We start from the raw sequence: 27,456 nt of genomic DNA on the forward strand, positions 1-27,456 counted from the left end.
CTTTCATTTTTATATCGTGAAATTAAATCGATTTGAAAAATTGATTACTCGTATACACTTCTAATCAAAAGTTTGGAATTATTTTATATTTTTATAAATTTTTCTGTCAACAATTCTTACTAGTAATATGTTATTAATTTTAAATGTTTTTGTAGTATTATTTTAATCAATAAAATAAATATTTTTCTTCTAATTACCCTTTCATCGAAAAAAAAACTACCCTTATTTTTAAGGACACTCTGACATATTCCAGAAATGCTTGAATTTAATTTTTTTTTTGTATACAGATTATTTTATTTCGAATATTTCATCCATGTTTCTTGTTGAAGTTGCCACAAAGATGTCGTAATAATAAAATTAATTCTAATTTTTGTCTTAAAAATTGGGTGACATAAGAAGCCTGAATTTTTTAAAACATTATTTGTTTAATGTTTGATGTAATAACAATAAATCAATTGAAAATTAATCGATATATTAACATTAGATTTACGAACTGAGTCAATTTGACGCATTTCAAATCTTTTTTATACATATATATATATGTATAAAATTTAAATACAATGTAATGTAATACATTTAAATATTAATTCCTACCTTTTATTCAATCCTTCATTTAAACAATGTTTGTAAATCATTAAAAAATATTGTACAAAACGTCCGTAAATCTGTTGTTAAAGATTTGTCATATTACATCAACAAATGATTCGAAATTTTTGGTTGGTAGATGTGAATGAACAAAATTAATGTTTTATTTCTATTCATCTCTCATTTCTATGATTTTAACTGACATTATTTTCTTCTGATTACAGATATCAACTTTGTCATCGGTACAGCATGAAGGCAGATAGTGACGTCAAGTGAGAAAGAAAGGGAAAGAAATAATAATAAGAAGAAGAAGAAGAAAAAAAATAAGAATAATTAATACTACACAACAAACAAACAAACAAACAATCACAGCGCTTCGTGAAAATAACGCAACGCATGCACCGACGAATGAAAACTGTGAGAAAAGGCTGAACCTCTGGGGTGTAAATCTGAGAAGTAATAATAATAATAATATTAATAATAATAATAATAATAATAATAATAATAATAATTATAATAATATTAATAATATTAATAATATTAATAATAATAAATAATAATAATAATAATAATAATAATAATAATAATAATAATAATAATAATAATTGAAATAAAATAAAGAAATAAAAACGCAACGGATTACCCTAAAAAAAAAAAATAAAAAATAAAAAAAACACGTTAGTAGAATTAGTCGAAGAATATAAAGAAGAGAAGAGAAAAACGAAAGCAAGAAAAAAATAAAAAGTGAGAGAGAGAAAGAGACACACACGAAATTACATACTACTACAAAAAACAAGCACGCATATAACACACATATAAAACCAACAAACATCTCAACACACGTATACAAAGAATAAATAAATAAATAAATAAATAAATAAATAAATAACAAATATATTTACAATTTTCGGTGATAACGTGTGAAACAAAAAAAAGTGAGAGTGAGAAGAGAGTGAATCAGAGAAAGAAAGGAAAATAAAAGGATAGATAGATATTGTGTATTTGTGTGGTACAAAAAGAAATAAGAGAGAGAGAGAGAAAGATAGAGATAGTAGTTAGAACGTATGTGAGAAAGTAAACAAAAAAAAAAAAAAGTAAAAACAACAAGACAACAAAACTAGCGTGTGAAAGAAGAAGGGTTTGAAGTGGAAAAGTTAAATTGACGAATAAAATAACATTAAAATACAGAAACAACGGAAATCAAGAGTTCGAAGAAAAAAAGCCGAAAGAAGGAAAGAAGAAAGTCGTGGGGGGAGGTGTGCAAGAGAGAGCGCGTGTAAATAAGAGCTATTTTTTCGTATGATAAAGAAAAAGGAGGAGAGGGTGGTGGTGATAGGGTTAATAACAGTTGTTATAATAAACACGTGGAAGGAAAGAAGAAGAAGGAGAAGAAGAAGCCAAAGAGGAATAGAAGAAGAAGAACACGTTCGATGATCCTTCAACGAATTATCTGAAAAAGAGGAAGAGAAGGAGGAGGTGGAGGAACAAAAAAGGAAAAGGAAAAAGAAAGAAAATTAGGAGAAGGAGGAAAAGAAAAAGGAAAAGAAAAAAGGGAAGAAGACGAAAAAAAAAAAAAAAGAAAAGAGAAAAGGGACAACAAATAATACGAAGTCGAATCTTCTACTCTCGATATAATAAAATTACAACACAATAATCCTTTTCCTTTCGATGCTCTTCTATTATTCGTGTTTCTTTCTCTTAACGAGGATTCATTTTTTCTCATAGAGAAAAAGGAATCTAAGAAAAAGGTAGAAACAAAGATAAGGAAATATCATACAGATAGGAATTTACCTTGACGAATTTTTCATTCCTGCTGGTACCATAGAAGGGAAAAGAAAAAAAAATAAGAAGAAGAAGAAGAAGAGGAAGAAGAGGAATAGTAGTAGTAGTAGTTAGTAGTAGTAGTAGTAGTAATAGTAATAAAAAGTTGACGTACGTATACGGTGGTCGGTAACAAAGTGCTTGGTGGTGACTGTTGTTGTGATTGTGTGTCTGGTGAGATAAAGATAGAGTAAAGGGTAAAAAAAAAAGAAGAAGAAGGAGGAGGAAAAGGAGGAGGAGGTGGTGGAGGAGGAGGCGGCGGGCGGGGGAGGAGGGGGAAGGAGAACAGTCGAGCGGTATCGAGAGGGCAGCCCGTGCCCCATGTTGTGAGCGTTTGAGGACTGCCGGGGGCAGAAGTGAAAGGGTGGGAAGGGTGGTGCCGCGGGCATGGAGTATGGAGGCGGTGGCGGGGGCGGTGTGGGACGTGGGGGTGTCCAACCACCCTCCGCAGGTGCGAGGGGCATCGCAGGCACCGACACTATCGACGCTCTCGACGCGTGGCACAAAAACGAACAAAGGCTCCTCATGGAGTCCAGGCACAAGCAACAATGTGAGTAAATCTATTTTATATATATATATATACTTTTTTGTTCAACTATATATACTTATTTAGATACAACGAAAGATTATTATCATATTTCTTATCTATATCCGTAGATCTATATGGGATTCTATATAGGTTTAATAGCTAGTTTCTTCTTTCATAAATTATAACTTCAAAACTTATAATTATACTTATGGTGTACACAAAATTTAGTAACCATTATCAACTAATTGCTTCGACTCATCTTGTTATAGTATCGTGTATAGTTTTTATTTTTTTTATTATTATTATTACTTGTAGAGGGTTGCTCAAAGACCCAATCGAAAGTTCAAAGAGAAAGATGGTAATATACTATATACTATATATATATATATAAAACTATGCGGTGCATCTGCGGTATTGCAGGTGCATCGTTTCGCGGTAGTTTCTCTCTATCTTTTCTTTTTCTTTCTCTTTCTCTCTCTCTTTTTCTTGTTTTGTCTGTTCCATGCTAACGTAGGAGTCCACTTATTAGCAGGTGTATGATATTGGATCGGACTTAGAATCGTTTCTCGGTATCATGCGAAAAGTATCGACGATCTACATTCTCTATTTTTCTTTTATTTCATTTTCTATCTATTTTTCTTTTTCTTTTTTTAAGACCAATATCGAATTCGTAATTGGTGATCTTAGAAACCCTCGAATACTAATTTACAAGAAAAGAAAACAAAAAGATTAAATTATCTTCATATTTTGGCAACGTTTTCAAGATTTGGGACCAGTGTGCGAAGAGAAAAAGCAACTGCCGCATTTGCGGTCCAATGACTCGGTAAATTGTTTAATTATCGCTATAGTAAGGAAGAAGAGAAAGAGAATGATGAGGGGTGGAATCTACCCTCTTTTACACTCCGACTTTCGGAGTTCACGAAAGTTAAAGGGGTGTAATATTTAAATCCGTTCGTTTGTTAGCAAAGTTGTTGTTGTTTCGGTTTGTTAAGTGATTTCAATCACTATTCCGATAGGTTGATTAAAATTGGACACAGTGTATGTAACCGTTAGCATCGTAATAGGGAGAGAAAAAAAGAAAAATAAAACCGGTGAAAAGGGTTTACCCAAAGGGTGCGTTGTCTTTTTGTTTCTCGCGGTTAGAAGCAGAGAAATCTTTCGTTGATCAGGTTGAATTGGTATTTCGTGGGTGTTTAAGGATGCATGGTTGAAAATAATGGTTTAGAAGGATCGTAAGGTGAAACGTCGGCAAACTTGGTGGTTTAAAGAGTTAAGCTTATTTATTTTTTAGTAGATTACTTTAGGGGTGAAAGTGTCGACGCGGTGACGAAGGGAAAAAGAAAGAAGATCGAAATATACTTTGAACGAGAAACTTTGATTCATGTTTTTCTTTTTATTTTTTTAATTATTCATACGCATTCTTTTTCTTTTCAATTGTATTTTAATTTGAAAGTCCTATTGTATGTTTAAATTTAATAAAAATTATGATAAAGTTAAAAAGATACTTAACTTGAAACTTGAAACCTGTTGACACATCAAACCTATTCCTACTGTGAAGGATAAATCAAAACATCAATAAAAAAAAAAAAAAACATATATTAGGTTCTTCCAAAAGTTTTTTCTTTTTTTTTTTAGTAATTATATGAACACAATACTTTTTAGGTTGAATTATTTAAAGTATAGAAAAAAGTAAACTAGAGTAGAATCGATATTATAGAGTAAAATAACGTAAAATACAAAGCAAAGGTATATTACACATGCAATATTATTTAACCCTTAGAGTGTTATAGACGCATATATGCGTTTGGTAAAAATTACCAAATGTAAAATAATGTAATGCTTATATTAATTAATTAAATTATATTCAGAAATAAAAACTTTAATTATTAAATATAATTTCTTATTAGAATCTGGTTAATAATAAATTATTCCGTTCCTACAAAACATTTTAGTTAATTAATATAATAAATAAATTCAGCACTCGAAGGGTTGCTTACTTATCTCCAAAAAGAGGCAAACATTTTCGGGTCAACCTAATATTACTACATTGTATGAGATATTTGTCAATTGGATAACAAATATATTTTTATTTATTTATAAACGATCATAAAACAATTTCATAAGTATTTCTAAAACATTTTCAAGCGAGTAGAATAATTTGTCGATCTTTTTTTTCTTCTTATATTTATTGTTAGTCTTGAGTTGTCTTCTTGTTAACGATCGACGAGAATAGCATGGTCACGTTCTGTTTCTCTCTTCGTATTTCTCTTTCTCTTGGGTGAAAGAAAATCGACAAGTCGTGTTCGACATCAAGCAGTAACAGCATCAGCAACATCAGCAGAAGCAGCAGCAGTAGCAGCAAAGATCTGTCCCCTCTTCTTTTTCTTCTTTCTTTCAACTCTTTCTTTTTTTAAATTTCCTTTTTTTTTTGTTAGCCGAAAAAAGAACTTGGAAGCGTCACTGACCTTCCTAAAGATCAAACGCATTAGAAAACTTTTCCCCTTGGTGTATTCGATCTATCTTTCTTTCTCTTTTGACTTGTTTATTTCAAAATAGAAATCGTCTTGGTCTTCGTAAGAGAAAACAGAAAGAAAAAACGAAAAAGTGACAGAAGAATAAAAAAAAGGGAAATACAAAGTGGGCTTGGTGAGGAGAAGGGTAGTAGGGGGTGTGTGTTGGTTAGATGTCGATCGTTGTTATCGCAGCAGGGTTCGATAAAAAAGCATCGAGTAGAGAGAATACTTACACTTATTTACTTGCATATGTGTTGGTTGGTTGGGGTGTGTGTGTGTCTTCTACATATATATATATATACATAGTTTAAGTTAGCGTATGCGTTAGGAATTAATCGTTCGGAATTCACAGGGCGAAATTCTCTTTAGGCGCTTGGATCGAGCGATCTAAAAATACACGATAATTGGACGATCGTCGTAAAGACGAGAGAAGATCGAAGATGGCGTCTGGTACACAATCGGTAGAGAAAAAGAAATAAAAAGAGAAAGAGAAAAGGAAGATTCTTTTCATCGAGTGATGAACGCATTCGACACACGGGTGGGGTGATGCAAGTTAGTCGTTCACCCTCTCACCCCCTGTTCCTCACTTTTTCTCCTGCCCCCATCCTCCTACGTCTTTCTCGATTCGTTCGCGTTGTCGGATGCCGGCGTCGGCGTCGGCGTTGGCGTTTTGGCGTTGGCGTTTTGGCGTCGGTGTTGGCGTCGGCGTCGGCGTCATCATCGTCGTCGTCGTCGTCGTTGTATCTTCGTCGGACTTCGACGAAGATGGGAGGAAGGCAGGAGGGGAGGAGGGCCCGGTTTTGGACCGATGCCTGATCGGCGACTCTCGGACAATTCGAAGATTCTGCTCGACCGTTCACCCGACTGACGTGTATTTTCGACCTGGCACCTTTCGATTATCTTTCTCTCTTTCTTTCTCTTTCTTCCTTTCTTTTTTTCTCTTGTCCTTTCAGGTTTCTTTCCTCGATTCCATAGAACCCAATATCGACAGACGTTGACCTCGCGACGAGTTTTCTAAGAGAGAGAGAGAGAGAGAGAGAGAAATAATAAGAGAGAGAAAGACAAAAAAAAATGATTGACTTTCCTTTTGACTAGAAGAGGGAACTCTTGAAATCCTCTTGGATGGAGTTGAGCGTACAGTTTGTAGTAGGGCTCTCGTCGCTTTGAGGGGGATTATTAAACGAATGATTTTAAGAGTCAACTCAGAATTCGATTCACCTTCTAACGGGACGCTTTTTGGCCCTTTTCGATTCTTGTCAAACTTTTAGAGCTGGGGATAGAGGAGGCGTAAAAGGGTGAAGGGGGATAATGAAAGAGAAGAAGAAGAAAAAAATAAATGACGAATGAAACTTCTAGGAGAAATATTAGAAAAAGGTGAAAACGTTTTATTTTTTATTTTATTTTATTTTGTTCAAGCTATTGGTGTCGTTCGTTAATTTATGCAACTGTTAAAATGAGTACTATGATTATCTCTCTCTCTCTTTTTCTCTCTCTCTCTCTCTCTCTCTCTCTCTCTCTCTCTCTCTCTCTATTTCACACTCTTGTCTTTATTCTTTTATTTCTCGGTAATAATAGATGATGATAATAATGATAATGGTAATGATTATAAAAAAATAACTATATAGCATTTACTCGATGATCCGTTCATCGTATTTACTTCATCGTGCTTTGAAACTTTTCGCTCACGCAGCCGGCCATTTATTGGCCAGTTGAAAATACGAACAAAATTGCCGGAGAAACAAGTATAATAATGGGGCATGATTATCGAATAAGCAATAACTGCGTGGCATACACTTCTTGTTTCTTTTTTTTTTATTTTTTTTATTTTTTACTAGTAAGAGGAAAAACACACACATTTCTATCTCGTCTTGTGAATCCATTTACAACGATAATAAATTGATGATCATTATCATCTTCGTTGTCGTCATTGAATGTTTCTAAAATAGTCTTCTTATCGGTTAGATATATTCATATTACTATAATTATTAATAATAATTTTGTATCCACGTGAAACATAATAATTAAAAAAAAAAAACATTTTTTTAATCGACACGAATAAATTCAAACATTTTTTCGACAAATTAGTAAAAATAAAAAAGGGCCATTTATTAATGGGGGTTTATTATTAATATTATATTATTATAAGGGGTAGTTATGTTATTATTAAGGGTTGTTTATTAATGCGTTAATCATTCGAGGATGCGCGTTGGAAGGTGTTTATTGACATGCAAATAGAGCCACGACGCATCTCCCACGTGGAAGCCGTTGCTCTCTCTTTCTATATATATATATAAATGTGTGTGTGTGTGTGTGTGTGTGTGTCGTTTCTCTCTTGGACGAAGTACGCGTCGAAATTCTCCTCTCTCCTCTCTTCTCTCTTGTTTTCCTATCTCTTTATCCGTCTTCTTCGCTATCCACGAACCCTCCTCTCCGATTTCCGACACTGACCTCTCCAATTTTCAAATTATGTCGCTCCCGTTGCAAGCTCACTGACACGACGAGAGATTCACACACATACATACACATATATACACATACACATTCTCTCTCTTTCTCTCTTTATTATCATCTCTTTCGTTCTTTCGTACTTCTCATTGGTTTAGAGCTCGTGTCGCCTGTCTGCTCGACTCCGATGCAGGGATTCGTGCTTGGGATCGGCTAAATTATTCAAGATTTGACGTACCCGTTTAATCGGATAGCAGAATGTTTTGGTGGATAGGTGGAGGAAGGTAGGGTGGAGGCGTGAGAGAAAGATGGGGAAAGAGAGAACCACCCGAAATACAATGGGACCTCGATTATCTCAACTAATTGGGAGACGTTGCTGGCAATTCGTTGTGTGTGGGTGTGTTGCTACGAACGTTCCATATGACTGAAGTCTTTTCCTTCCTCTCTTTTTCTCTATTTTTCTTTTTATCAACATTTATTCATCTTTCTGTTCTTTTTTTTTTTTTAAATCCTTTCTCTTGGAAGTAACACGTAAAAGTATATATTTGTATGTTCATAAATTAAAATAGAAGATCAACTTTTGATTTGAAACAAATCAAATTGGTAATAATTATAATAATATTTACAATATGTTTATGATTAATAAAATAGTCAAATAAATATTGCTATTTTTGATCGACTCTTGAAAAAATTTGTAAAACACGTAATTTGTTCTAACCATGAGACATTTAAAAAATAAGAAAACAGAGTTATGGTACGTTTATGGAAGTTTGTAACGTTTAAATTAAAATAGAAGATCAACTTTTGATTGAAAATAAATAAATACTGTAATCATTATAATAACATTTACAATATGTTTATAATTAATAAAATAGTAAAATAAATGTTGCTTTTTTTATCGGAAGTTGAAAAAAAGTATTGTAAAACACGTAATTTGTTCTAACCACACATGAGACATTTAAATAAGAAAAGTTATAGTACGTTTATGGAATAGAATTCAAATGCAATCGAAATCTTTCGATTTCTCTCTCTCTCTCTCTCTCTCTCTTTCTCTGTTTTTTTCTCTCTCTTTTTACCTTTTATCGTTACGTAATACCCTCTAATTAGGATGCATCGTTCGTGCGGCTATCGGGACAATTATTTTACTGGAGTAATTATGTCACGCGAATATAGTTCCTTAACGAGATTACGTATAAACAGTCCTAGTTTTTTTTTTCGTTTTTTGGGTACCATTGCATTACCTGTTTTCTCTCGATGCTTGCAACGAGTAAGAGAGAAATAAAAAGAAAAAAAGAAAGAGAGTTCATAGAAAGAGGTCAAGACCAAGAGGCAGAGTTCACCCTTTAACGTTTATTCCGTAAGATCTCTCGAAAATCTCGATTCTGTCTTTTCTTTCTTTTATTCTTTTCTTCTCTATACTTTTTCTTCCTTCTTTTCCACTCTAAAAAATCTGCTCCTTGATCGGAAAACGGCAGCTGCAACGAAATTCGATTTTTAACAGAAGCCTTCATTTATGTAGAACACACACCTCCTCCCTTTAACCCTCTTTCTTCTTATTCACCTCCTTCTTTTTCAGCCATACATCAAAGTCTTTTTTCCTCATCGTCATCACCTGCCGAATTCATTTCGCGGTTGTCCACTACCGTATAGGTGCGAATTGGCGCCCCCCTCCCCCTCCTTTCATTTTGCGCGTGCCGTAAAACCGTATAATACCGTAACGAAATTTCGTTACGGTGTAAGAGAGATTTCATTCCCACCCCCCTTCTTTCCCCCCTCCTCCCTTTCCTACATCCCTCTACCAAACTGCATTTGCGTTTCATTATCAATTAACTAACATTACGATGTAGAAACGATAAGATTAAGAAGACGAGGCAGGTGTAAAGTTGATGGAAGTAATTATTAAATGAAATTACCAAAAAAATGATCAAGAAAAGTAAATTTTAATTAACATAATTAGTATAATTTTCGTGGAACGAGTATGATTTTCGTTGACATAATCGTTTTATATATGATATATCTTGCTTTTTTTTTAAATTATTCTATTTATGCATTTAATTATTTATTTATTTATTTAATTTTATTTGATATTTCCTCTTTTAGAAAGAAGAGATAAAAATGTCATGTAAAATGATAAATACGAACTGATAGTTTCGATCATGGTAAAAGATTGTTCGTGGCAAAGTTAAAAGAAACAAAAAAGCGGGTAGTCCTTGTATATTATAATTAACCATTTGCACTTGAGGGTTTTATCTATAGTGACAATGAAGAAAAAAAATAAAAATAAAATATACAAAAATTATTGTAAATCTAATTTAGTCTACAACATTACAATTATGACTTTACTTTTAACAACACTAGAACTACCGACATTTGAAATGACTGATCTTTTAAATTATTCATTAAAAGATTATTAGAGATTATTAAATTAAATTATAAATTTATTTTATATTTATAATTTTATATTTTATATTAATAAAATTATTATATTTTTTTTATAAAAGATTATAAAAAACTTAAAGATTAAAAAGATTATTAAATGATTTATTAAAAAGTCATTAAAGATGTAAAAGTAGAATATTTTTATATTTATTGACATTTTTTTATTATCATTTTACAAAAGAAACTCCATATTCTAAGATTTTAAAAATTTAAAAACTATATTATAATAATTATAATAATAACAATAAGTACAATAATGAAGAAGAATATTTGCTATGAATATATTTTTGATACCAAATCAAGTCAAAATGACTGTTGTGGTAGTTTAATGTTAATATTCATATATCATTTACTTATAACATGTGAATATGAATGATATTTCTATCAAAATTGAGTTGCTGATAATATGAATGAAATAAAAAAAAAACTTCGAGTGCAAAGGGTTAAAGACAGGAAGAAAGAAAAAAGAAAAAAATGTCGAATCGAGATTGAAATAAAGGTTGAGATAACAGAAACGGGACTTGCAGGTTTCTTGCATTAAAAAAAAAAAAAAAAAAAAAAAAAAAAGACAGAAAAAGAAGAAGAAAAACAGTAAAAACAAGTAGAAGAAGAAAAAGAAAAAAAAAGGCAAAGGTGGAGGGAAGGAAACGAGAAACGAGTTCGATGCCGGTCGAGAGTGCGATTTTGCAAACAGTGGTGGACCATTCGTCCACCGGCGTCGGGACCTCTTTTTTTTCCTCTCTTCCACCTTTAAAGGTAAAAAAAAGTAAGAGAGAGAGAGAGAGAGAGAGAGAGAAAGAGAGAGACTCTTTCAAACGAAAGATCCTCGAATCCCGCGCGTCCATCGAAAAGAATCGTCGTTCTCTTTCCTAGTCGAAGTGCCGCGCGGAAGTCGCTCGAAAAGAAGAGGAAAATTAGAAGCTGTGGATCCTCGAAGCGCCACTCCTACGGTCTTAAGGATCTTCTTTTCTTCGAGTCCTTTCACTAACACCCCCTTACCCCAACCCCTCACCTACTCCTTCTCCTTCTTTTCTCTTTCTTTCTCTTTTAGAATCGCATCACCGTCTATCATCGTCATCTCATCCTTCTTCGTCTAGTCTTTTTCTAATCCCAATCCATCCCCCTTCCTCCCTTAGGTCCTTCAACCATTCAACGACCATTCATCGATCGTTAAAAAAAAAAAAAAAAAAAATGAGAAAGATCTATTCCAAAAATCTTTATAACTCTCTCATAAAAAACAAACAAACAAACAAAATCGTCTTTTAAACTAGAGACACAAGGGTGAGGGTGTGTATGTGTGTGGAGAGAGAGAGAGTATTACAAGATTAAACGAAACTGAACGAAACGGAGAACAAAACCAAAACAAACGAACAAAATAATACAAATTGAAGAGAAAAAGAGAAAGAGAAAGAGTATGAAAAAGAAAGAAAGAAAGAAAGAAAGAAAGAAAGAAAGAAAGAAAGAAAGAAAGAAAGAAAGAGAGAGAGCCACCTGTACAAAGGTGGCGTACCTTCTCGGTGATCGTCGGCGCTTTCTGGTCCAGGGTGTCGAGATGCAAGCAGAAACCCTTTTCTCGAAGGGCTACTACTCCTCCCTTTTACCTTCATCTCGTCTTTCTCTTTCTCTTTCTCTTTCTCTCTCGCTCATTCTACAGCTTGGGTTCGCATGGAAGGCAGACCAGCCAGTCGGACGGCGGTTGCTCCACCCCCGTGCGACACGATCAATACGCGGCTCTTCTCTCTCTCTCTCTCTCTTTCTCTCTCAATCTTCGTCTCTGTCCTTCTCTCTCTTTCTCTCTCACTCTCACTCTCACCATGTACACCGTGCAGAGCAGATCGGCTCTGTAGTCAGCATCAGCACCAGCAGCAACAGCAACAGCAGCAGCAGTAGCAGAAGCGCACGGCTGTTCGTTTCGAAGCGTTCTTTCTGTTGCTATGCCGGCTCCCCTTGCTTGCTCCTCTTCTACTTCTGTCTCCTCTCTCTTTCTCTCTCTCTCTCTCTCTCTCGGTTATTCGCTCACTCGCTCGTTCGCTCTCCCCATCGTTCAAGTTCCCCCTCTCGTCCTCTCTTCTCTCGCCTTCGCTACACCATACTATTCCCCGTAGAACCCACTCACTCTCTCTTTCTCTCTCTCTCTCTCTCTCGGTCTGTCTTTCTCTTTCTCTTGCTCTCTTGGCTTCCTCCGGCGTCGTCGTCGTCGTTGTCGTCGTCGTCCTCCTCCTACAGGATACCTCCTGACGCGCGTCCCGTTTGCTCTCTTCCTTCCTTTTCCTTCTTCTTCTTCATTTTCTTTCTTTTTTTTTTTGTCTCCTACTCCTTCTACTCGTGTCTTCTCGAATATCTACGAATATATGTACAATTATAAGTTTTTTTTCTTCTAATTTTCTATGATAATGTTTCGATGAATCTATTCCTTTTTTATTTCATCAATTTGCGAAAGAAAAAATAAAAATTAAATTCTATTAAGTTGTCCGGAAAGTTCGTGCCAATTTTCGGTAGGTAGCATAAAGTTCTTTTGCTAAAAAAATCTGAGAAGTTTTGGAAGGATGAAATTTTGATGTTATCCTTAAAGATGGAGAAAAGTTGTGGAACTGAATAGCACTTATATATAATTTAATAAATATATACCAAAAAAAAAAAAAAACTTCAATGCGTTGCATTTCAATCTTCCGTCAAAATCGGTACGAATTTTTCCGGACAACCTAATATATCAAAGTTAATGTAGATCGTAGGTTGTAATAGGAAGAAGGATGAGTATTTTCTAACTAAAAATGCCGTTGAATTATTTTTATTTCATTAACTCAAAAGAATGATCTAATCATTTTGTAATTAATAGGCACAAAAGTAGAGAAAGAAAGAAAAAAGCTTGAGTATAATTATACGTTGTCATATTTATCAAATTTGACAGAATATCAATGATCTAAAAAAAATGAAAAGAAAAGAAAAGAAAAATTAGAAAGGATAGGTAAGAAGAGTCCAATTAATTTCGTTTGAATATACAAAAAAAATTTCGAGGACACAAAGGAGGATTAAACGTAGTCAACGGTGTGTTCTGTTAGTAGTTCGTATGTGAAAGCGGGATGCGCGTCCCGATTTTATCGTACCGAAGGTGGGAACGATTTTCTACTGGGTGGGAGAGGGAAGAGAAGAAGAGAAGAGAAGGAAAGGAAAGGAAAGAGAGAAGGTATAGGATGAAAGAAATCACGAGAGATTGTGTAGGAGAGAAAGAGAAAGATTTATTATTATGCCCTTGGAATAAAATTGCAACATATACTATGATAAAGATAAAAACGATTGAAATTAATAAATAATTGATAATAAATCAATATAGAACATCATATCAGTTTAATAATAATCATCATTTTATTAATAACATCGTGAATTATTTTTTACGAAAACTATAAAAAAATTTAGAAACCATGTGATGATGAGAGCCTATTTTTCGTGAGAGTTAAGGACAAAAGTCTTCATTGAAATGGACCCATTTCATGTATCAAATAAAAAGAAAAAGAAAGGAAAGGAAAGGAAAGGAAAGGAAAGGAAAGGAAAGGAAAGGAAAGGAAAGGAAAGGAAAGGAAAAGAAGGTTTATTCGAAAATGTTGGCTAGTTCCCGTCGTATTCGTGGTAATAAAACGTGCAATCGGAATGGCGAGCCGAGAAAGAGACTTAGATCTTCGTTGGTGTACCCAGTTTTACAGAGTTTTCTGGGTCAAGGCGAACGCAAACGCCGCGATCCGTGTTTACCACGCGTTTATCGCTCGTTTCTTCCTATATTTTTCGCGAGGCATACCGTTTTTCGTGAATCTACGAATATATATATATATATATATATATGTACATATACATCTTCTATTTCGACGAAACGATTACACAAAGTCGAGTTTCGAATCGTCTCTGACGCGGATAAGGAATTATCTCTTTTTCTTCCCTTTTTTGTTCCTTTTCTCTCTCACTCTTTCTTTTTCTCTGTCTATCTTTCTCTCTTATTCTATCCCCGTAGACGCAGATACTCGCAGAATCTCTTATAAATCTCGGGATGCAACTGGTGCGCGCCGCCCTCGCCCGTGCTTTTATCTCTCCGCGAAGTCGGAAGCGAGTTTCATTATTTAACGAAGCCGCGTGTGCGTTTATATGTGTATGATGTATATACATAGGTATGCGTGTATGTATGTATATATGTTTGTATGCATGCATGCATACTTGCTCTCTCGGTTGCATACATAAATGCACGTACGTACTTACGTACCTACACTCATATAAATATATATATTTAAATACACATACGTATGTGTGTATGTATGTATGCATCAGGACGTATAGAGTTAGTTTGGAATAACGGTCAGGTGTTCCTAGACGGCGGCGTCTAACTGGCCGGCATAAGCCGTTGATACTTGTGCAAGAAAGTAAAGCTTTTTTTCCTGTAGTATCCGTTGCACCGTAAAATGGGACGATTAGAGACAGACCGGTGAACAGAGACAAAGCGTCGAGAAGAGAAATCTCATGCTAAACTTTTCTCGAGCTATCGAGACATTATTCCCATTAAAAAATGAAAAAAAAACGACCTTCATAATTAAATCATATTTCATATAATGTATTCATTATTTTCTTATCGTAGAAAGCGAGGGGGGGGGGAAACAAAAGTAATGTTGCGTGTTACCACCTCCACTCTCTTGCAGATAGTGTAACCAATCATCATCGATTATAAATCGAACGAATGATCATTTAACCTCTCTCTTTCTCTCTTAGGTCGAAACAGGTTCGATCATGGAAAGCAGTGCGCGAAACAATGCGCATCGCAATAGCCGCGTGATTGCGCGAGGTCAGTGCATAAAGGAGTAACAACGATGTTTCGTTGCGGAATTCCGTACACGTATCTTTTTCAACTTTATTTCTTTCTTTTTCCTCGATTTATCGAACCAATACTATCTCTTTTCTTGTTCCCATTCCATCCCTCACCTTTTTTTCGTTTCTTTTTATTTTTGTTTTCCTACCTGTTTATCTCTGTCTCAATTTATTTATTTTATTTCATCGTAATTGTAGGTAAACTTTGAACGATATTCCTAATAACTTCATTTTCAACATATTGTTCGGTTACTGATTTGATTACGAATTTTTGCCTTTCTCAACTATGGGTAAAGAAGAATAAAAAGAAAAAGAAACGATAGGGAAAAAGTTGAAGGATCTTCTCGTTCGTCCTTCTGTTCAAAGCGTCCTTGCTTGCTTTGCTTGCTTTACCTGGTTGGTTGCGTGCGCGCGCTCACGTACACGCATGCGCGTAAATATGTCGTCGCTTCGTCAAACGAGAACGTGTCATTTTCGCGTGATTAAATGAAATTGTGAAACCGTGTAATAAGTACATAGTTACGGTTAATATGAAATCGATAGCCGGCTATTATTACTTCTATATTCGTTATGTCATTACGAGAATGTTAAAGCTATCGAAGTAACGCGAATTTTGCCGAGAGAGGTGGTTGTGGTGGGGGTGGGTGGTAAGAGGGTGAGAGGAGGGGGGATACGTATGATGTATATATAATATGCGTGGGATTTCATTCGTTCCTCGTTAATTAGGAGATAATCGTACGAGTTCAAACGGCGGAACTCTTACCGTATTTATGCGTATCCTATTAATAAACTATTGCTTCGTGAATATTATTATTATTAATTTTTCTCTTTTTTTTTTTTTTTTTTTTTTAGAAGAAGACAAAAAATTTATTGGGATAATAATATCAATGCTTAAATTGTCGTGAAACTTTTTAATTCTAATTTCGTTGATGAAGAGTAAGGAATATACAAAAAAAATATTATATACATGTGCTAACAAGTATACTTAAGTTTGTTTTTTCCTTTTTTACAGAATACTTTAATGAACGTATTTACAATTTAAATAAAAAGTTGAGTGTGTGTATATTTGTATATATTCATTTTACATTTATATTTTATCATTATATTTATCATATTCGTTGTATTTTTTTGTTTTTTTTTTTTACTTAATATAGATTCACGATCCTTTCGATATTTCGACGATTCGTTTTTGAAGATTGGTATCTGCAAGGACGTATACGCCTATTCGTTGTTTGAACGTACCTACACTTTTTTTTCCTCTTCCTCCTCCTCCTCCCCGTCCTTCCTCTTCGCACGCGATTAATCTCTTTGCTTACGACTCTCTGTAATTACGCGGTGTGAGAGAGGGTGATGGAGCTGGGAGGGGGTGGGGGAAAAGAAGGAATATGTAACCGCGACTTCGGAAGGCGGAATTTCGAAACCGTTGGATTATGTCGTTCGTGAAAATAAAAGTCTAATGAAAAAATGTAAGTAGGTAGGTTGGTAGGTAGGTAGGTTGACTGGTTGCTTGCTTGGTTGGTTGGTGGTTAGTTGGTATCTGAAGAAATAAGAAATAGATTGTTCTTCTTCTTCTTCTTCTTTGAAATAATATAAGTATAAAGGTTGAAACACGATAATCGCTAGCGTGTTTCACCGTCGATCGATTCGCGAATAGGGCGAGGGCGCCATTACTCATTTCTTTCTTTGATGCCAATGGTATTATTGCTTTAGCCAACATCTACATATTACATATTTGCAATCATCATTAAATAGGAAGAAAGTAGGTCTATATTGGAAGAAAAAACTTCGACAGAATTTTTCCATCCTTTTTTTCCTATTCTTTTTCGTTGTATTATCAAAAGATAAAAAGAAAACAAACACTAATTATTAAACAAATTAATCACATGTCCTGACAATATCCTTTCGATTCAAAATATTAGAAACATTTCGATCCTATGAAAAATAAAAAAGAAAAAAAAATAAGAGAAAGATAAAGAGGGAGAGTGTATATATATAACACCACAAAGTTCGGTGAGAAAGAAACGTTGGGAGGAAGTTAGCCATGTAAAGGTTTTAGAAAAGAAGATGTACGAAAAAAGGAGTATACGTGTGTGTGTGTGTGTGTGCACATGTGTGACAGAAAAATACAGTCAGACAGACAGTCAGTCAGACAGTCAGATAGACAGAGTCAACGAGAGAAAACGATCATCTTATATTCAAGTCACACTCCGTCTGTTGTGTACGTAGGTTTATACAACGCGTCGTTGCTTCGTCGTCGTCGTCCTCTCGACGTCCTCCTTTCCTCTTTTCCTCCTTACATCCTTCTTCGCCTCTGTCTCTCCCACACCCCCTCCTCGTCACCCTTCAGCCTGCAACGATGCACGTCCTACCAGCCCGACACATACGGAAATTTCTGATTGCGAAGAGTCTTTCTCGATCTCTCTCTCTCTTTCTCTCTCTCTCTCTCTCTCTCTCTCTCTTGTTCTCTTGCTCTTTGTATACGTCGCATTGGATCTCTTTTTCCGTCTTCATCGCACAGGCGTCTGCAAGTCGGCATAACGAAACGGTTCTGGAGACGGCAAATGATCGGAATTCTTTGAAATTTCGCAGCTCGACTATGTAAGTAAGTAAGTATACATACACACACATGCATACATACATATGTGTACGTATGAATGTATATATTTATGTGTGTTAGAAAGAAACATTTTCTTTCGAAGCAGCCAAGTCGATCATCGTGTTCTACTTTGTATTATCTTCGATCGTTTTCGACGAGAAGAGATAAAAAGAGAGAGAGAAGAGAGGAGAGGAGAGAGAGGTCATCGTCTTCGCTTCAAAGTAATTAGGCTAAAAAGGCGGCTAACGAGAGTGCTAGTCTTTCTCTTCTCTCTCTCTCTCTCTCTCTCTCTCTCTCTCACTCTCTCTCATTCGTTCTATCTATCTTTCATGTTGCCGTTTTGACGATCGATCGGCAAAGGACACACTCCTCCTGTCCTCCAGCAGCTAGCCACCATCAAAGAAACGTTTATCATTGGCACACGTCGTGTAGTACACGGGTTCTCGCGAACTACGTTCCCGCGTCGTGGGAAGCTTTGGCATTTCCGGATGTAGGTTGATATAATAGGAGACCCAGCGAGAGAAGTTAGCCATAGAGACAGACAGAGAGAAAGAGATGGATAGATAGATAGATAGAATGATAAAGAGAAGGAAAAAGAAGGAGGAGGGAGAGGGAATGAGAGAAGCACACGGCTATTATGAACAGTGACACGTATTACGTGTCGAGTGTACCGGGTGTTCCCAACGTCACCAAGTATCCCGTAGTAGAAATAATAAATCGACGATCTTATTCGCACCCAAGACTTCATACCCTTTTTCTGCTGATTTCAACGTCTAATTGGATACCTACCTTGGCACCTTGGTGATTTTTTATTCTATTTTATCACGTACTTCCTTATTCCTCCCTAATGTATTTTCTTTCTTACACGCGAGAGTAAGTAAGTGAGTAAGTGAACGAAGTAAGTAAGTAAGTAAGTTAAGTATACATATGTATACATGTATATAATACATACTTGCTCCTCTCTTCGTCCCGGAGTACGTTAAGAGGAAGAAATAACAGCAGCCAACAGCAGCTCGTCGACGAGATAGGATCGAGAAATTAGTCGGAAAAGAGGCACGCGAGACGCACAAATCGACGGTGTTACACCGTGGAACACGCGAGGACTGCTTAACAACGACGGATCCTGTGGTTTTTGCGGTTTCGTATGCCTACACCTTCCGTGTACTTTGCGGTACGACGAAAAACGACTCGTCATCGTCGACGAGAGTGCAAGCTTCAGCTGTGTGTAATGCCTAGCTTATCGATGAGAAGGGAAGAAAATGGAAGTAAAAGAAAAGAAGAAATAAAAGAAGTATATATATATACATATCTGCCTAAGTGGCAAAGTATATACATATACTACTAGCTGCTATTCTCACCCCGGGGAAGATCCTAAAAAGTCTCTTTTCTCAGTTGCATACTAATTCCAAAAGGAATTTCTCTCTTTTGTTGTGTACAACCAGAGGGTTGGGGGAGTGAGAGAGTGGGGGGGTTAGAAGAAACTAGGAGAAAAGCGATCTCTTTCGATCTCTTCGCGTGGTTCGAGTCATTTGTCTCGCGAGAGGGGTGGGAATGCGGGGCTCGTGTAGCTTCACGAGGGCTCGCTGCTGTGGTGTACGTATCCGCAAGTACCCCGGGGGCGGTTCCAGGTGGTGGTGAAGTATTGCGGGAGGGGATGGCCAGTAGGTGCACTAGGAGCAGCGTTAGAGGGTGGGGAGAAGAGAGTGCTGGGGGAGGTGGCGGTAGAGGAGGAGGAGGAGGGGGCAGATCAAGAAGCATGAATGAAACGGAATGCGTGTTGGCTATCGTATGGCCTATGTCAGCCTTTCGTGACCTCGCGATGAGGGTTCTCAATTCACCTTGCGTTCGATCCTACGAACGAATAACCGACCAAGCAACCAACCAACTAGATAGACCTTGCTTTCGAAATACAAAGATAAAATCTTCTGCAATCATTTGATTATGCAATTTTAATGAAGATGATCCGGGTGATAGAACCGAATGAATGAATTTGAATATCAAGCAAATTTTTTTTCCCCCTGACTCTCTGTCTCTCTCTCTCTCTCTTTTTCTCGTATTTTCTCATTCTCTTTCCTTCTTTCTCTTTTGCGATATTTCGAATGTACCAACGTTATAATTCAAGCCTCACGGAAACTCAATTACGATCGTTATCGTCGCATCTTCCTTCATACGAAGGAGGCTCGCGCTATCGGCGATCAGGATTCTCGACCGCAATTTTGGGGTTAATAACGAGAGAAGGTATGAGAGAGTGAGTGAGAGAGAGAAAGGAAGAGGAGGCAGCCTGCGACAGACGGCGTACGATCGTAGATGCCAGGTGCAAGCGGTTAGGATTCGTTGTACGTACGTGCTCATTAATGGCTTCGCTGCTCTTACACGATTTACTCTTTCAAATTAAGATCGCATTATCGGTCTTACTTCCTCTTTCACTTTTTGTTTTTATTCTTTTGTTTTTCTTTTTTTTCCACTTTCTCTCTCACTTTTTCTTTTCTTTTTTTTTAACTAACGACGTAACCATTATTTTCTTTTACCCGATGCAACCAAATTTGTATTTTTGTTTTGATTGATCGTAAGTTTCTTCCTATGCTTAATTAACAATCAGTAGAGTAGTAGAATGATAGTGAAAGAAGAATTTGAACTCCGAAACTGACAGGCAGAAAATTTCGATCGTTCTAGGAAAGTAACGAGAGAGAGAGAGAGAGAGAGAGAGAAAGAGAGAGAGAGAGACGGGTGATAACGATTCGATGGCCGCGACGAGCTCGTAAAACGTTCCAATTCCATTCGTACGCCTATCGACCGAAAGAATAATCCTCCCTGTCCCTATCGATATCCTGAATTTTTTACGCTCGTCTGCCGTTCGATCTATACATGTATTATATACATTTATATATATATATATTATACAAGTACAGGTGTGCGCATAGATACACGTGTGTGTGTGTGTGGTGGACCGACTCGATGGAAACCGAGTAATTCTCGTCGGTGATTCTTGTTTCTGTCTTTATCTCTCTTACACACGTAGATATATACACACAGTCTCACAATCTCCCTTCCTCTATTTCTATCTCTATCATACTTTATCGAGTATCCTTCGAAACCGACGCCGATGGCTACATCGAACGATGCTCTTTCGCGGGTGAAAATCGATCGTCGTCCCAACGTCGATAGGTTTCTCTCTTCGATTGAAATGCCGAGTCGAGACGACGCTCTGTGTTCTCTTCCACCTTTTCCTCCACCTCCTCCTCCTTCACCTTCTCCTTCTACTTGGGGAAAACTTTGGTAGGAACAAATGCGAGAGCGCGAACTCTCGTAGCGCGTTCGAGGAAACTTTGCTTTTACTTTCGGCGCGTGCCGAGACGACGACGAACCATCACCATCACCATCATAACCAACACCATCATCATCGGTCGTCGAGGAGGAGAGTTAATAGCCGTTCGAAGCTGCAAAAATGTCGCGAAGATGTTTCAACTTAAAGTATTTCAAGAAAATCTTGTTCACTATGCCTCACCCTTATTCTTTTCGATGATCATTCAGAAATGTTCTATTCTTGAGAACGAAGGGGAAACATTTTTTTTTTTTTTTTATTCAAATTTAATCCAAGTCATTCCTTATAATTTCCTTAACGTCACAGTGCACTCAATTTTGTTGGAACGCAACAGCAGTAGCAGCAATAGCCAGTGTGTTATCTTCTTCAATCCGTGTCATTTAATGTATTTAATAAAGAAAAGGGTTGTGAGATAAACAAAAATGATTGCAATTAATGAGATCGTAAATAAAAAAAGGAAAAGTTTCGTTTAAAAGACTAGTTAAGTATTTTCTCCCGAACGTATCTACTTGTCTCTCTCTCTCTCTTTCTCTTTCTAGGTTTGTGTGTGTACGTATGCGTGTCTGCAGAAAAAGTGTATGTAAGAGAGAGAGAGAGAGAGAGAGAGAGAGAGAGAGAGAGAGAGAGGGATGAATATATAGAGAAGAAGAGATCGTAGAAGTCGCTCGATCAGCATTTTTCCTCGGTCGAAAGCCGTAGCCCGTTAACAGGCTCGTTCGATTAATGGGTCAAGTATGTATGATCCGTCGTTCGTTCGTTCATTCGTTCATTTGTTCGTTCGCTTGGCGGACAGTGAAAATATTTCTGCCTGTCCGAGGGTTAATCAGTAGATTAGGCAACCTAGGGTGGGTGCTGGGTAACTCATTGGAGGAGATAATCGTTTCGATAAGGGGTGACAATAGTCTGGGAGGTTCGCGGTTTAAGGGTGCCAGGGTACTTTTTTTTTAGTTCTTTCGAGGGTTTACTTTATCTCTCTCTCTTTTTCTGTCTTTCGCATAGTCAATCGATTCCCTCTCGTGCAGCAGACTCTCTCTCTTTCTATTTTTCTTTCTCTTTTTTTCTCCTCGTTTTGCAGACATGCAAATGGGATACGAGACGGCATCGTTCTCTATGCCACTAGGCCATTTCGTTCCTGTGAGACCAGCACGAAAAAAAGAGCAAAAGAGAGAAAGAGTAGGAAAAAATGATAAGGAAAGAGAGAGATAGAGAGAGTAAAAAGTAGGATTGAGAACCCTTGCTCGAGCGTGTTAATGAATGATATTTTTTTCATTCAACCGCACCCTGGCCTACATTTCAAACAGAGCTAGCTCTACGGCGTACTGCCATTGCCGCCTCCTCCGCTTTCCGATACGCAGTGGCTCGTAAAAATGACTGTGGAAGAGGAGGTAGAGAAGGAGGTGGGGTGGATTGTGTCGGAGTGGAGAACGGCCTGGAACACCAGCATAAGGGGGTGGTTAAATGGGGGGAGGAAACTGAGGAGGAATAGCTTTACTGGCTTCTGGGCCAACGGGAAGAGCTTTGGATAAAAGCCGAAGAGAGAAACTACCGTTGGAAGGTGGAGGAAAAGGTGAGGGAGAAGGGGTTAGAAGTGGGTGGGTAGATGGTCTGCAAATTTTATTCGACCACCCACAATTTTCTCGTTAAAGTTTACTGCTGCTGGTGCTGGTGCTGGTGCTGGTGCTGGTGCTGGTGCTGGTGCTGGTGCTGCTGGTGCATCACACCGGGTCGTTGACTTTTCTTCTTTTTCTTTTTCTCTTATTGACTATTTACTTGGGCCCAAGGACACACCACGAGCTTATATTACACATACGAACGAACGAAATCGTGTCGAGCGATTAACCAATTGCCACTTCCATGGACCATTTAACGGAAGGGATGAGATAAGGACGACGGGGACGGAAGGAAGAAGGAAGGCGGCGGCAGCGGCAGCAGCAGCAGTGTGCCGACGAGCACTGGGGAAATTAGGGACGTTCGCGACAACCAGTTGATTCTTGCTTTGTTGTTACTTCCTCCTACCACTAACCCTCTCTTCTACCTTTATCGACGATTACGCGTTTATCCTTGTTAGAAAGAGAAAAAGAGTTGGATAGAAATGAATAAGAAAACAAAGATTATTATTGATCATCTATCATCAAACCCATGCATACATACTCAACGTTTCTTATAATGAAACTTATGGATAGAAATTAATGAAGATACCTTTTTTTTTAAACCTACTAAAAAAGAAGTTGACTCGTTTGATCAACAGATACATTTTTTTTTTTATTGTATCATCCACCACCCCTATCATTTAAGACGTGACGTTTCATGATAGAACATAACAAAACATTTTATTTTTTAATTACACGTGAAAGCTACTTTCCGCGCGTTAAAAGTACCCTGTCGAAATATACGACCCTTTGCTTGAAAATTTAGGATAGAATTTTAAATGTTAGTAGGAGAAGGTGTGTTGTAAGAAAGTGGATATAGAAATGGAAGAGAAAGAGATAGGTGGAAGAGAAAAAAGATGGGTTTTGCTTTACGAAGCGATAAGCGGACGACGTAAGCTGCTCGTTCGAGGCACATAACAGGGTCGTTAAAATAACGATAATGTTTCGATATGAGTGGCGGGGCATAACCGAGGACGAATGGGTAACGTCAAAATTAACGACTATGCTCACCGTTGTTGTTGTCCCCCTCCCTGTAATTCTTCTTCATAAACGTCATGATCCATATATTATTTATCGAAGTATTTTTCTTAATTATTGTTCACATTTTCGAGGGAGTGACAGGAAACGTCTCTTTTCGTCCGTTTAACACTTCTTATTTTCTCTTATTATCAAAAATTTCTAACCCGATAAGAAGAAACGCAATAAAAAGGAAAATTAGAGGGGAGAGTGTTAATAAAACTTACGTGCCGTGGGTCATATGAGAAACTCGAAAAAAAATACTCCTAGGTACACTTCCTTCCCTTCTCCTTTTTTTTTATGACGTTACTTCTTCGAACTTGTATATCGTTTCCTGACACGATTATTTCAATTGCTTTTCAGAGAAGCCAACTTTAATCGTTATCTCTGCTATCCACGCATGTCTCATTTTTTAATATTTTTTTTGTACTCAAGTCAAGATCATCGTATACACAGTGATGCGTTATATTATTAGGTTCATGGAAAATTAGAATTATTCTTGGAATAAATAAAAAATTGATATGTACGTTTTAATGCATTACTATTTTTAGACATTACGTATAAATGGATTAGATGATATTGCGAAACAAAATGATGATGATAAAAAAATTAAAAATATAATAAAAAAAATGTTAAAGATGAATCTGTTGGACAACAACATCAACAACAACTATTTATTGATCGATATTTGGTCTAACTCTGTCTTATGCGTATGATTTCAGTGAGCGGGAGGACGGGGACCGGAGGGGCGCCCTTGTATGGGCGATTGGTCGCCGAGGAGCCCATGCCCCCAACGGTATGCGGCGGAGGGGGCGGCGGTGGTGGTGGGGGTGCCGGTGGGGTTCAGCAGGAGACCGCCACGGACATCCACGCCATGCAGGCCAGGATACCCCACAGATTCCGCGATCCAGCGACGGCACCCCTACGGAAGCTAAGCGTCGATCTTATCAAAACCTACAAGCACATCAACGAGGTAAAAACGATATATAAATATATATGAAAGAAAAAAGATATATCTCCTCGTCGTTGCTTGACATAAAAATGACATTTGACCTTTTTTTCTTTTTCTTTTTCTTCTTATTATTAGGTTTACCGAAAAATTCTGTCCATTTTAAAAATAAAATAAAATAATAAATTATTCCTAATGTAAACAATTAATTAATTTAATTACTTTTTAACTCTTGCCAACATGGTGGCAATTTGTATATTCCATTTTAACAAATAGGGCCTTACCCTAGTGGCGAAAAATTGAACTAATGTTTGTTTAAACGGACAGAATTTTCTACCAAATATTATTAATCGTAAAAAAGTAATTCGAATAATAAATAATACGTTTCTCGGGTAAGATTCAACATTTGGAACAAAAGGAAAACATAATGAATGAGAATTAAAAAAAAAAAACAAAAACAACTGTAATATTTGTCTACCTTGACATTTTGTAGGATTTATGAAAGAGTCACTTTAAGGAGCTACTTTTTTTTTAGAATGAGTAAGAGGGGTGGAAGGGAATAAATTATATACCAAAAGAACATTAACGTTTCCTCTTCTTGTTAAAAATAAACTGCCACTTCGGTATGTCTCCACCCCCTACCCCTCCCACATAAACCTTGTAATAATCTTCTCAGTAAAGTATCATTCTCTCTTTTTTTTTATCTTGATATGAGGACAACGATAAACAGAGATAGAGAAAAAGAGAAGGTTCGATGTTCTCGGTAGTAAGTTTTCGTCAGGGAAAAAAAAATTACGAACATCCTTTTCGTTCATTCGTTCGTTCGCGAAACGTTTGGAATGAAAAACCCTCTCTCCAGGATGGGTGGGGAGAAAGGTTTTAAGGCCACCTACGTGAAACGCGAGATCTGTTCATAGGACACTCCTACGCGTCCATAATCGTTCCGAAACTCTCTCTTTCTATCTTCGTATCGGAATATAAGATGTAAACGTGACGTCGTTGGTCTCTCGTTGAATCTACGAACGTCATTATGGAAATGTGAGACTTGTCAATTGTACACAGAAAGGTGAAGAAAGGAAGGAGTGAGAGAGAGAGAGGGGGTAACTTATCATTTTTGTTGAAATTGACGTTGATATTCGAAAATGTTATTATTCTAGAAAAACAAAAAAGAAACAAAACAAATTGAAATTCTTATTTTGTGATTTTTTTTTTTTTGTTCATTACTAAATCTATTATTATTTTATTTACGTACACATTTTTTGTTGTAACGTACGACGTGTATGAAATATAAATCCAAGGAAAGAAGAATCGTAATATCCGGTCACCTGCAAACGATAAAAGAAAGAACAAAAAAAAAATGTATAGAGGGTATTGTCGATAATGCTACTACTAAACTCGTCGTTGATAATCGTCGTCATATTCGTAGTCGTAAAACATATGCGTCGTTTCGTCGAATTCGATACGAGAAAGTCGATAGGATGCATAGTAGTAGTAGTATTAGTAGTAGTAGTAGTAGTAGTAGTAGTAGTAGGGAACCTGTAAGAGATTATGCTCGTCTTCCGCGAAATACGACTCTTAAGGCTTTTCTTCGATAAAAATTGGAAAAGACTCGCCCAAGCTCGTTAGAGGCTCGAACGAGAGGAGGATAAAGAGGAGGAGGAACTAGATGAGTAGAAGAAGCTCGTGAAAAATTGGTCGAAGGTGGACGACTCGTTACGGTCCCATTCACAATAAAAAACGGAGAAAGAGAAAAAAGTAAAAGAATGAAAGAATGGAAAAAAGAGAATAAGTCGCGTCGAGGAACGTAGTAAAGGAGGAGGAGAAGTAGGAGGAAGAGGAGGAGGAGGAGGAGGGTCCGAATTGAACTATTAATAACGCCGATGGTGGAATAAGCATCAACGAGACTGACGAGCTCGCGCTTATTTCCCACCCGATTTCTTCACCTTTCCCCCCCTCCCCCCACCTCCTCTCTTACTTTATATATGCATGTATATATATATATATATATAGTTACTTGGGATTATTAGCATCAACGAACCCCCCTAAGAATAAGAAGAAGAAGAGATACTTCTTTTACGCTGAGCACTAACTTTTCTCACGGGTGTGAATATACGTTTTGAAAAATGTGCCATCCAGCATTTTCATTCTTCTTCTTCTTCTTTTTCTTATATTTTTTTTTCTATCTATCTATCTATCTATCTATCTATCTATCTATCTATCTATCTATCTATCTATCTATCTATCTATCTATCTATCTATCTATCTATCTATCTATCCTTTTCTTATTATTCTTTCGTCGATCGATAGAGTCTGTGCGCTCATCCATTCATATGCTTTCTTTTCCCTGTTAAAAGAAGTGTGTTTCGTTGGTACAATGATCGTTCGTAAAAAGAAGAGAAACGTGTATCGGGTTGGTTAGTTGGTTGGTTGGTTGGTTGGTTGGTTGGTTGGTTGGTTGGTTGGTTGGTTGGTTGGTTGGTTGGTTGGTTGGTTGGTTGGTTGGTTGGTTGGTTGGTTGGTTGATGTTACCTTGACATTGCTCATTTTCTTCTCTCTGTGCATTCTTAACTGACTATATCGATGTATAGGATCAAGAAAACGTATGGTGAAACGCACAGGAAATTTAAAACAATGACGCACATATTAACCTTTCCGGTCATCCTGCTTGCTGCTGCTTATTTGTGTGTTGGTTGCAGTTTAATGACGTCATGCTCGCTAATGACGTAGACAATACCGCTAACGTAAAACG

The 27,456-nt window shown here is 36.8% G+C and overlaps 1 protein-coding gene and 2 long non-coding RNA genes across 11 annotated transcripts in view; 2 read left to right on the plus strand and 1 right to left on the minus strand.

The window, feature by feature from the left end:
• mnb (minibrain) overlaps nucleotides 1–27,456 on the plus strand; it is a 63,706-nt gene that overhangs the window by 13,851 nt on the left and 22,399 nt on the right. For all 9 annotated transcript variants that reach the window (XM_089170022.1, XM_089170024.1, XM_089170026.1 and 6 more), the window contains 2 exons: nucleotides 810–2,956; nucleotides 24,481–24,731. In XM_089170022.1, coding sequence (XP_089026148.1) covers nucleotides 2,794–2,956; nucleotides 24,481–24,731 — 414 coding nt within the window. In that variant the 5' untranslated portion in view covers nucleotides 810–2,793. The remainder of the gene's footprint in view (nucleotides 1–809; nucleotides 2,957–24,480; nucleotides 24,732–27,456) is intronic.
• LOC149033172 (uncharacterized) lies at nucleotides 10,872–20,404 on the minus strand. The gene is made up of 2 exons (XR_016175845.1): nucleotides 18,723–20,404; nucleotides 10,872–12,673 (listed from the first exon to the last, which is right to left on the minus strand). It is a non-coding gene; the product is annotated as an uncharacterized LOC149033172 (long non-coding RNA).
• Nucleotides 20,491–24,254, plus strand: LOC149033173 (uncharacterized). Its single transcript, XR_016175844.1, has 2 exons — nucleotides 20,491–22,659; nucleotides 22,739–24,254. It is a non-coding gene; the product is annotated as an uncharacterized LOC149033173 (long non-coding RNA).

This window comes from Polistes dominula, unplaced genomic scaffold (genome assembly GCF_049000335.1).
Source record: "Polistes dominula isolate Pdom_NZ unplaced genomic scaffold, Pdom_raw_medaka contig_15, whole genome shotgun sequence".
Lineage (NCBI taxonomy): Eukaryota > Metazoa > Arthropoda > Insecta > Hymenoptera > Vespidae > Polistes > Polistes dominula.